This window comes from Phocoena sinus, chromosome 19 (genome assembly GCF_008692025.1).
Source record: "Phocoena sinus isolate mPhoSin1 chromosome 19, mPhoSin1.pri, whole genome shotgun sequence".
NCBI classification, from domain to species: domain Eukaryota; kingdom Metazoa; phylum Chordata; class Mammalia; order Artiodactyla; family Phocoenidae; genus Phocoena; species Phocoena sinus.
This window is the reverse complement of record NC_045781.1, coordinates 52,133,267-52,144,888: the sequence shown is the minus strand read 5'-3', so window position 1 is coordinate 52,144,888 and position 11,622 is coordinate 52,133,267. Positions and strand designations below refer to the sequence as shown.

The 11,622-nt window shown below is 38.8% G+C and overlaps 1 protein-coding gene across 1 annotated transcript; it reads left to right on the top strand.

Moving 5' to 3' along the window:
• On the top strand, window positions 1–11,622 carry GCSH (glycine cleavage system protein H). The gene is made up of 5 exons (XM_032613589.1): window positions 1–245; window positions 3,690–3,769; window positions 4,926–4,989; window positions 9,963–10,094; window positions 10,973–11,622. Exons 1-5 carry the CDS (start codon window positions 98–100, stop codon window positions 11,068–11,070), a joined length of 522 nt encoding a protein of 173 aa, XP_032469480.1. The 5' UTR covers window positions 1–97; the 3' UTR covers window positions 11,071–11,622.

Sequence of the window (11,622 nt, the reverse complement as noted above, 5' to 3'; positions counted from 1 at the left end):
AGCTCGCTCCGGCCCGGGGCCGCCCCATTCCCGCCCCGCCCCCTCCAGCCGGGGGTGCTCTAGATGCTGCGCGGAGACCCTCTGCACCCCTGCGAACATGGCGCTGCGAGTGGCGCGGAGCGTGCGGGCCGCGGTCTGCAGCCTGCGCGCCATCTCTACGCCCAACGCGCCCTGCCTGCCGCGGCCCTGGGGGCTGCGGGCGGGCGCCGTCCGGGCGCTGCGCACCGGTCCCGTTCTGCTGTCGGGTAAGTGCGGGCGGGCACGTGGGGCGAGCCAAGCTGACTCGGGGTAAGGGGCTGGGGCCTCGATCCTCACCTCGGGTCCCCGTCGCTGGTCGCCCCGGTCAAGGGAGGCGACCCCTGCACACGCTTATTGTTGTTGGGATCCCGTGTCGCGAAGCCGCTACTCCCTGAGTGACTTAAACGACCCCGCAGTCTTTGTCCTGCGGGTTGGGAGGAGGCGGGAGGAGGGCGGGGAGGCCTGGAGAACACGCGCGGCCGCCGTGTCCCGGTTGCTTCCGGCAGGAGCGTCGGCCGCTCGCTGCTGGAGACCCGGGCGAGCGTCGCCGAGCTCCTTCCTGACCTTAGATTTCTAGCATTTGTGAGCATCGTGGACCCTAAGAGTGAAGACAAATAATAGGCTTTACTTTACTACACGGATCGTCACTGAATTCTGAAGTAAAAGTAAAGCAAGAGCATTTATTGAAATTTAAAGCACTGGGTCTAGATTTTTACCAGCTAAAGCTGGCACAACTTTGGAGACAGCTATTTCCTAAAGCAGTGAGATAAACTCTACTGGACTCCACGTTCTACTGAAGTCTGTATCGAGTCGTGAATGTGTGTTGGGCTGAAACGAGGCCTTAGTTACATGGACTTGAAGGAACAGGGAGACCTTCCCGTATATGTCTTGGCTATCTGTCCTACTTTAGCACGCGTTACCGCAGAGGAAAAACCGTTTTACTTCATGCACCAATACCTGAGACATTAACTGCACCTCCGAGAACTCAGGCTTCTTGCTGACAGAGCGCAGGTCTGTGGTGGCTGTTCTCTCATTAAGTTCGTTGTTTTAGAAACCTGTTTGGGACTAGAAAAGTTGATAGGTTTAAGTCCAAAGTCAAACATTATGAAGCTTACCTCCTCCCCACCCCACCCACCCATTATAATCTCTCAGCTCTGTTAGTGCCGCATTTCAAGGGAAGAGCATTTCTCATATAAGAACTGAATTTCAAACCTATGTATTTTGGTTATTCATTGTTACACTATCACTAGCTTTTTGCATTTTCCTGTTATCTAGTTAAATATTGCCCAAGATATCAATACCCATGATCTGGTTGAACACCTGGGTTTTTAATACTAAAGAGACCATTTCACTTCACCTCTTATGAGCTGTGACATCTTGGGTAGTCACTTAACTTCTCTGAGTCTGTTTCCCTAATCAGAAAAATGGAAATGATAATCCATACCTTACAGATTTGTTGGATGAAATGAAATAATTTAACTGCTGTACATATAGTTTGACGCATAGTAAGTACTTGATAAATGTTACTTCTTATTAAATATTAGTGTATAGACTCAAATAAATAGCGGAAAGTTGATCAAATGTTAATGTATTTTATTTGACTCAGTGACTGAAGGGAGGAGAATGCAAACTTCTCATAAATTACTCAACACACCTAATTTTGGGGGGGCCAAAACCCATGTTTTTCAAGACTCAGAGGAAAAGTAATTATTTACCTAATCTCCTGTTCCCTTTTTTCCTGTTGGGCCAAGGGTTAAAGGAGAATTGTACGAATCATCGTCTTTTGCCTAAATTGCATGGCCTAGTACAAAGACGTCATGGCCTTTGAAGTCAAGTGGACCTAGGTGCCTTTAGCTTAGCAATGTTGCCGCCTTTTCCTCTAAACTTGTTGCTCAGTTGCTAAATTGAATGTGAGAGCACTCTTATTCCTAAGATTATCTTTACAATTAGGTAAGATGGCAAGACCAAAGTCAGGACACTAATTTCAGAGGAGTCATATGTTTATGGTTGTCCAGTCCTTACTTTTAAAAGGTATATTAGATTTAAACTGCCAGTTTTAGAGTTGTGACAGAATGTTAGGGAGAATTGAGTCCTGTAGCCAAATAACTATATATTAGATGTTTTGCTGAGCATCCTCTTAAACTTCAAAAAAAAATTACTTCACTCCAGCTTTTGAGTGCTTTCTATATGCCAAGCACTGTGTTTTGAACTGGGAATACAGATGAGATAAAGCCTGCTCTTGCTTGCTTTGTAATTGGTCTACTGCCTGGGGGAAACTGTAGCCTGTTAAGTGCTATGAGTGTGTGGGGGGAACGGTGTGGGAGAGTGGTGCAGAGTGCTGTGGGAGCAGGTTGGATGGCCCAGGAACCCAGGCTTGGAGGGCTGCATAAGGCATCTGGCAGGCAGAGCTGCTAAACTGAGATCTGAAAGTCAAGAAAAGGCGGTGGGGAGAATGGGTTGCAGTCAGAACACTAAGTACAAACACACTTTCTTAGGGAAACACACGTTGACCTGAAGCATTTAGTAATTTGAAGTGGAATGAAGCAAAGCAAGTTACTTTGTGGCAGATTCTGCAACCTCTTACACTGAGGAGTATGATATTAAAGTTTTTTAATGACTGGGAGGAAAAGAAATACTCTTTATTTACACTCTGCTGTGTATCAGAGCTGTGTAATCAAGGCAGTTTAATGTTGTTTTAAGTACAGTTATCTTTTGGGTAAGGGGTAAGAGTGAACCAGCAATGCTTATTGTAAAACAGTATTGAAATTAACGAGCCATTTTCTTATGCCGATGTAGTATTTTTGGAAAAATACTGCTTCACTTCAGAATGTGATATATATTTAGGAAGGTAAGTATTTTAAAAAATATATTATTTTAAGCAAGTACTTTTGACATTAAATCGTAAGGAATTTTTTTCACATCACTCTAACTTTGGTAGGTCTTTCTTCCAAGATTGAGTATTTTGGCCATCCGTGTATTTGAAGAGAAGCAGCTCATAAAGCCAAGGCCTAACCTGTCCAATGAATGTCGAGCAGAGGCTGCCTTTCTACCATTTAATGTCTTAGCTCTGAGGTGACTATTGAGTTCTGATCGTATAGTTTGCTTCTTTAAATGATGGTAGTCACTTTCCTCAAGGGGAGACTTGAATTCATTTAAGGTGGAATCAAGAACTTAGACAAGCTATAATTGTTCCAGGTCAGTTTTATTCCTGTTAAGATTCCACACAGCTCTACCTAAAGAGGCACATAATTTTTTAGGTTAAATCATTTATGAGCAGTCTTTATGCTCCTCCCAAAAGCTCATCATTCTGACAGACTTGCTTTGTATGACAGACCCGTAATAGATAAATATATATATTTGAAATGTGCTCCAAAATTTGTGTGTGTGTGTGTGTGTGATTTAGACTGAGTAATGTGAAGGGCAAATAATCATATCTCCAAAAGATGCAAAGGTGTTCACATCAAGCCATCTTTGCCTAAATGGTACCAATGTTGAGATGTGTCTTCTCACATGATCTGTTTTGTCCTGGGCAGTATACTGTTGAATGGCAATGCCAATAAGTCAAACACAAATAATGGGAAGGTCCTGCCCTTTGACAGCACTGATATGTAAAAAAATGCTTTTTAAGAAGCGATGCCACTGCTTTTCTGAACTATTGGTCTTCTATTTAGGTCGTAAATTCACAGACAAACATGAATGGGTAACAACAGAAAACGGTATTGGAACAGTGGGAATCAGCAATTTTGCACAGGTATCGGATAGTCTTGCAATATTTCAGTCTGCTCTTGCCTAAATTGGATTGCTTTACCTTTTAAAAATTGTTTATTCTGCCCCTTAGTATTATTTTGGGCCCCTTACAGGCCCTTAGAAGAACATCAGTCATAGATGGAAAAAGTAAAACATAGTTAGGGCAGCAGATAGTGTTTTTAGAGATATTGAAAGGTTAACACTTAAAATTAAAAATTAAATTCAAGAGAGAAATGTTTGTTTCATATTGGGGCAGTTAAGGAAAAAAGCAGAGCAAAAGCAAAAGGGCTGGAGTGTTGACAGTGTTTTGTGGATAGCAATGATATACACATGATCTGGGGACTTGAAGAGGGAACACCTAGATTGGCACAGATTACACAAAGATAAACCTTTTATTTAGAGTTTGTCTCTACTAATTCCCTTATTGCCACTGATCCCATATTGAGATACTGTGTAAAAGAAAACTTGAGAAGCCAAATAGCAGCATGCATCACTGATTTTCAACGATCTCTGGGTGGGGTGGGGAGAAGGGGCGGGGGATATTAACTGATGGGAGTATACAGTATTCTTCAGAAATGTTGCGATCTCAGGTACTGAGAATCCATGACAACTGTATCTTCATTGGCATATCTGTACCTACTGAGGCCCAGTACAGCATGCTTTGTGAAATACTGCATAAGTATTGTCCTCCTCTCCTGGAGTTTATGAGGGGGAATCAGCTACATGGAAAATGACATACAAAACATTATGTGACGGATGCCTTGAGTAGTACAAGGCGTTGTAACCCACTCACCTGATGGAGAGATCACTACTTATTAGTCAGCAGATGCAGTAGGGGAAATGGCCTCAGTAAAGTTGCAGAGGTGGAAAAGCACAAAGTGTGTTCTTAGAGGAGCCAGTAATCTTTTAGGGGGCATATGGTTTGTGACGGGGTCACTGCCACCTCTGGGAAATCCAGCTAGTGGCCTGTTTTCTTGCAGATCCTGAGGTAAGAATAATTTTGCATTTTTAAAGGATTATAAGAAAACCAAAGAATTTGGCCCCTCAAGTGTAAAGTATGTACTGTGTGAATTAAAGGGATTCAGTGTTTGGCTTGTTCCTATTTACTAGGTTTAATTTGATTTCTTAGAGGTTTGGTGCTTTGTTTTTGTCTTTTAAAGGAAGCTTTGGGAGACGTTGTTTACTGTAGTCTGCCTGAAGTTGGGACAAAATTGAACAAACAAGGTGAGTGTTTTTCTCATCTTGGTATGTTATGATTCATGCCATGAATTTTCTTTATCTTGCATAATAACTTGTTTGTACCCAGGATCTTTTAGAGTGCTTTTTCCTCAAGTAACAGAAAACTTACATAAGAGTAGATCAACCAACAGGGGTTTATTATATCTCATACAAGCAATCTTGGAAATAGGTGGATACAGGATTGACTCAGTGGCTCAGTGAAGATTCTCAAGGACACAACCTCTCTGGTACTTTTTCTGCCTCAGCATGTCAGAGGTTACAGAATGGCAGCAGAACCTTCAAGCATCATGTTCTCAATGACAGTATCCAAAAGTAAGAAGAGGACAGGCTCTCTTTGTCTCTTTATCGGGAACAAATATCTCAACCAGAAATCTCTCAGATCACCTTTTCTTTTATCAATTTAGCCAAGTCTGGGTCGTATTGCCATGCCTAACTGTAAGGAATGATGGTGAGGAGAATAATGAGCATTTTCAGACTTTACAATGGAAGGCAGGAAGTCGAGGGAAATGGCTCTTAGCACCCTCCCCGCCACACGTTGATATAGTATAATATAGCTGAAGTCTCTGAAGTTTAAAAAATAAAATCTGTCTTTCTTTGGAGGCAGTAAAGAATATCAGGATAGAACATGGGCTTCTGAGTCAGAATCTGGTTTTAAATCCTGGCCTCTCAACATAGCTGTGTGATTTGGGAGAGATTACTTAATGTAGGTCTCATCTGTAAGTTGGGATAATAATACTTACCTCATAGAGTAGTTGTAAGGATTAAATGAAATTAGCATAATAACCAGCATAAGATTAGTGCTTGATAAATGTCAGCCAGTGGAACCATGTATATTATTATTCATGGGTCCCTTGACATATGTCAGGTAGCCCTACAGAATTTAAGTATCTGTTTTCTTTAATCATGTTTTATTTACTGTGTATGCACTTTGCTGTTCTCAAGCAGATCAGAAATTTCTTAACATCTCTTTATAGCAAGTGAGAAGCATGAACCTACTTTTTGTGCTTCTATTATAGAAAAAATTCTATTAAACTAAATATGTTGAGTAATACCCTTAAACTAATGAATGCTTTCTTTAAACTTTCTGCTAAAGGTGTTTTTTAAAGGGATACAAAATTTACATACAGTGAAAATGCATGGATCTTAATTGTATAAGCCAAAGAGTTTTGACAACTGTGTTTATACACTGTGTAAACCTTGCCAATCAAAACTCTTCTCAATATACAACCACTTCCCTGATTTCTGTCACCATAGATTACTTTTGCCTGTTCTTTAACTTCATTTAAAAGGAATCAGACAATATGTATTATGTATGGCTTCATTTGTCTAATGTCATAATTTCGAGATTCATTCATATTGAGTGATCAGTATTTTGCTTTTTTATGCTGCGAAGTCCCATCGTGTTTGCCAAAGAGGTTATACCATTTTACACTCACCAGCAGTATGAGAGAGTTCCAGGTGCTGCATATTTCATTGTGGTTTTTAACTTGCATTTCCCTAGGACAGATTATTGTTCACCTTGCCATGTGCTTTTTGCCACTCACATCTTTTTTTGTGAAGTCTCTAGTCTTTTACTTGGGTTATTTTTTTACCATTGATTTTTAGGCATCATTTTTTTTTTTTTTTTTTTAAGTATTTATTTATTTATTTATTGTGGTACATGGGCCTCTCACTGCTGTGGTCTCTCCCGTTGTGGAGCACAGGCTCCGGACATGCAGGCTCAGCAGCCATGGCTCACGCACCCAGCCACTCCACAGCATGTGGGATCTTCCCGGACCGGGGCACGAACCCGTGTCCCCTGCATCGGCAGGCAGACTCTCAACCACTGTGCCACCAGGGAAGCCCTAGGCATCATTTTAAATTCTAGATACAAATCCTTTTTCAGAAATGTATTTTATGAATATTTTGTCACATATATGTATGGAACATTGTCTTCTCTAAGAAGTCTTTTGTCTATCTTCATAGTTCCCAGACTATATACCCCAGTGCCATGAGGTGCTGTGGGGTATTTTTAATTTTTAACATCTGTTGGACACAGCACAAACTAATAAACAATGGAGGTAACAATTTCAATGTTGGATCTTACTACATTACTTTGGGTAATGTGACTTTGAAGCAAGTACTGCACAATTGGCATGGAACATCAGGCACGGCAGTGATAGATGTGACCTGATTCCCTGATGGAGAACTTAATACAGTATGCAACAGACACATAATTTATATCTGTAAATTGTAATTAAAAATGAAAATTTTTTTGTTCAATTTATATGTGTTAATTTTTTCAAACAGCTACTCAATTGTTAGGATATAAAAACTTACTAAGTAGTTTGGACCTGACCTCTTAATAAATTGAAGTGTTAGGTATTTGTTTTGGTCTAGAGATTACCACAAATCCTTACTGAGACACTTAAGGGCATTGTGAACTGAGAAAGTGAGCAACTCTGGACCATACCAAGGTTTGCAGAGATATAGTATTTCATCATTAGGTATGCAATTTAGGTGTGGAGATTTTCATAGATGCCCATTATCAGATGATGCAGTTCCTTTCTATATATAGTTTGCTGAGAATTATCATTTGTGGATGTTGAATTTTTGTCAAATTCATTTTCTCCATCTATTGACATGATCAAAGGGTTTTTCTTGTTAATGTGATGAATGGTGATTCATTTTTGAACGTTTAACCAACCTTGCATTCCTGGTAGTCATGATACAAAAGTTAAAAATTATCTCTAAAAACATACTGCTGGATTTGATTTGCTAATTTGTACATTATGTTCATGAGAGATATTGGTCATTTCTTATAATGGCTTTCTCAAATTCTGGAATCTGTTATATTGACCTCATAGAATAAGTTTAGAAATATTCCTACCCCTTTTCTTTTTCTGAAAGAAAGTGCAAGATTAGTGTTGTTTCTTCTTTAATTGTTTGATAGAGTTAACTGGTAGAATATGAGCCAGATTTCTTTGTAGGAAGGTTTTTGATACAAATTTCTTTTATTCAGATTTTCTATATTATCTTACATTGGTTTTGAGAAATTTTTCCATTTCATGTTGTTATATTCAGCATACAGATGCTCATATTTTTCATTTATTATCCTTTTATACCCATACGATCTGTAGTAAGGACTCCTTTTTCATTCCTTCATATTGGTGGTAGTTTTCTCTTCTCAATCAGTCTGCTGGCTCTATCAAATTTATCAATCTTTTGAAAGAACCAAATTTCTACTATGTTAAATTTTCCATTTCATTTGTTCTTTCATATCTTTATTTTCTTCCTCCAACTTTTAGATTTAATTTCCTTTTTCTAGCTTCTGGAAACTTGTGGTTTTGTTGGTTTTCAGGTTTTTTTACTGGACTTTTTTTTAATCCATACTGTAAAATGCTGTCTCCCTTGTGGTGAGTGGCAGCTAAAATCTTAGTCTGATTCTTCTAGCCTTATCTAGGACACTTGGAGTCTGCCCCATGCACATATGATTCAGGGATCATTCAGAGACCTGGACAGAATTTATAGACAGAATTTGGGGCTCTCCTTTTTATCTCTATCCTTAATGAGATTTCCCAGCTCGCTTTCCAGTAGCTATGGTGGCCCCAAACTCTTGTCTCCTAGTCCTTTAAATCAGTAAGACTGAGATTTTCTTTCATAATTTTGGCTGCTCCATCTGGCACAGATCAGTGTCCTTTCTTCAAGGCTAAAAGTCATTTTAAAAAAATCACCAGTGTCATCCCTTCTTTCTAATGTTGCCTCCTTTCCATAAACTGACTGCTTTTGTTCATTTTCTAGTGTCTTTAGAAGCCAGGTCATTGATTTTAAGATGTTCTTTTTAAATAACGCCTAAAGATTTTATTTCCTTCTAAGCACTTTTTTAGCTCTGCCTCCACAAACTTTGGTGTGTTGTATTCATCACATTCAGTTCAGATCACTTGATTTTGTCCTGTAGGTGAGCAGGGCTTTTTTTTTTTAATTAATTAATTAATTTTTATTTTTGGCTGGTTGGGTCTTCGTTGCTGCATGCAAGCTTTCTCTAGTTGTGGCGACTGGGGGCTACTCTTCATTGCAGTGTGCAGGCTTCTCATTGCAGTGGCTTCTGTTGTTGCAGAGCACGGGCTCTAGGCGCACGGGCTTCAGTAGTTGTGGCTCGCAGGCTCTAGAGTGCAGGCTCGGTAGTTGTGGCCCTTGGGCTTAGTTGCTCCGTGGCATGTGGGATCTTCCCAGACCAGGGCTCAAAGCCATGTCCCCTGCATTGGCAGGCGGATTCTTAACCACTGCACCACCAGGGAAATCCCAGGGCTCTGTTAATTTTTCAGTCTTTTTTTTCTTTTCAAACTCTTCTTCAGATTGGTTAGTTTCAGATGATCTTTGTGTTCACTGACCCTGCTGCACTGTATCCAGTCTACTGTTAATGCCATCTAGTGAACGTTTTAGATATTATGCTTTCCAGTTCTAGAATGTCCATTTAAAAAATTATAATTTCTTTGCAAGTTATTTCCCCGTATATTCACTCACTAGTTTTTTGTTTTTGTTTTTTGGTCTTTGAACATACTTACAGTAGCTATTTTAAGGTTCTCTGCTAATTCCAACATGTGGGTCTGTGGATCATTTTGAGATCTTTATACTGACTACTTTTTCTCTAAACTATGGCTCCCTTCTTTCTAGAATTTCAACCCTCAATTTCCAGCCACCTTGGGGGCCCACACTCCATCCTCTGACCCCTTTAGCAAATCAGACTGTGGTTTTCTACTTGCGTTCTAGTTACACTGTGCTCTTTGGATGGGGCCATGTTGTCAGGCTATAGACTGTATAAATGAAGATCTTGCATGACAAAACCTATGGTTTTATTTTAATTAAAGATATTTAGGACTTTCTATCATTACTGTATTAGAGGTGATCACTTCTCCATATTTTGTATTTTGAGGTCACTAACTTGACATTTAACACTTTCTTTAATTTTCTCAATTTAGAGGAATTTGGTGCTTTGGAAAGTGTGAAAGCTGCTAGTGAACTCTATTCTCCTCTATCAGGAGAAATAACTGAAATTAATGAAGCTCTAGCAGAAAATCCAGGACTTGTCAACAAATCTTGTTATGAAGATGGTAAGTTGTTGCTAGAAATTTTTTTAAGGAGTGTTTGCTGCAGTTAACATTTAATCTGGAATTTAAAGCAATCTTTAGCTGATGGTGACTTCTTTTTGCCCTTCTTGGTACTAAATAGAGATAATCTGCTTTAAAAAGGGAAAACAGTTTAGCTGAATATATAAGGTTATGTTTAAAATCTCTGTCAATAAAAGCATTGCCTTATTTTATAGGGTTCTTAGTATCATAGTTGTAGACTCATTGTAAACACTTCAGAGTATTTACCTGTTCAGTCATAAAGCATCTAATCACATTGTGTGATGTAGGTGGTAATAGAATAACATTTGTTACATTAATTTTCAGTTTTCTCACATCTTCATCTTCATAATAATGTAGTAAGGTAAGCTAGCAACAATTTTTTCCATTTTGTAGATGAATTGAGGCCCCAAAGGATTTCTCTGCTAAGGTCACACAGCCAACAAGATGCAAAATTAGCATTAGGTTGTAGTTCTCTGTTTCCTATCACCTACTTCTTCTCTCTACTAAAGCTTTCTAATGCCATTAATCTAAGTAGTTACAGTGTTGGTGTTCATTTTGTTAAAGATATACCTGGCCTTGTGTATTTGGATCCATATGTAAAGTTGTTGATGCTTATTACAGCCTAGAAGTTCTTAATCCATTATGGTAGAATTTCTTCTGGTTCTTTTCAGTTATGATATGTAAGGAATATTAATTTAATTCTTACAGCTAAAATTTAAAGCTCTTTGAACAAATAATGAGTGATTTATGTAAAGAATACTAGGTTAATTTTGAGGCACTCAGAATTTACATTTTGAATGAATTTGACTTTCTCTTTAAAAAGGTGATTTGGAATATAAGATACTTTTTTTTGGTTGCAGGTTGGCTGATCAAGATGACACTCAGTAACCCTTCAGAACTAGATGAACTAATGAGTGAAGAAGCATATGAGAAATACATAAAGTCTATTGAGGAGTGAAAATGGAACCCCTAAATAAACTAGTTTGAAACAACTTAATCTAGTATAGTTGTCTTAAATTAGTGGTGGATAGATTTTTAAAAAGCAACTTTTAGCAAAAGAAACTACTTTCAACAATGTTGCCTGAAGAAAATACCCCTTAACTTCCTAATGATTGCACATAAACACTATGCATCTTTTTCACAACAGCCTGTGATTTTTAGGCTAGTCTCCAGTTATAATACTCAGAATTCCTGAAATTATCTGTGGTAAAACTAGTTATAAAAATTATGTAATTCAAGGATAACATTGTTATCTTAACCTTATATAATATTGTAACTTGCTTACAGCCATCCCTGGATTTGGGTCAAAATACTCAATGAACTTGCCACTGGAAATAAATGGCAGTGGAGGAAAGTTTGTGAGTTGTATAGTGTCCAGTGAAGAACGTTACTCTATTAATTTTGCAAAATATACTGTGTTTGCTGGTGCTACTTCTATACAGTGAAGCAACAGCCTTGCAGGAAAATAAGAAACAGTTTAATAATAAAATATTCAACTTCTTAATCGTGT

Coding starts and splice junctions, on each gene's coding strand:
- GCSH (XM_032613589.1), top strand. CDS start 98: ATGGCGCTGCGAGTGGCGCGGAGCGTGCGGGCCGCGGTCTGCAGCCTG. Junction 3,770..4,925: donor GAATCAGCAATTTTGCACAG/GTATCGGATAGT, acceptor TGTCTTTTAAAG/GAAGCTTTGGGAGACGTTGT. Junction 4,990..9,962: donor GACAAAATTGAACAAACAAG/GTGAGTGTTTTT, acceptor TTCTCAATTTAG/AGGAATTTGGTGCTTTGGAA.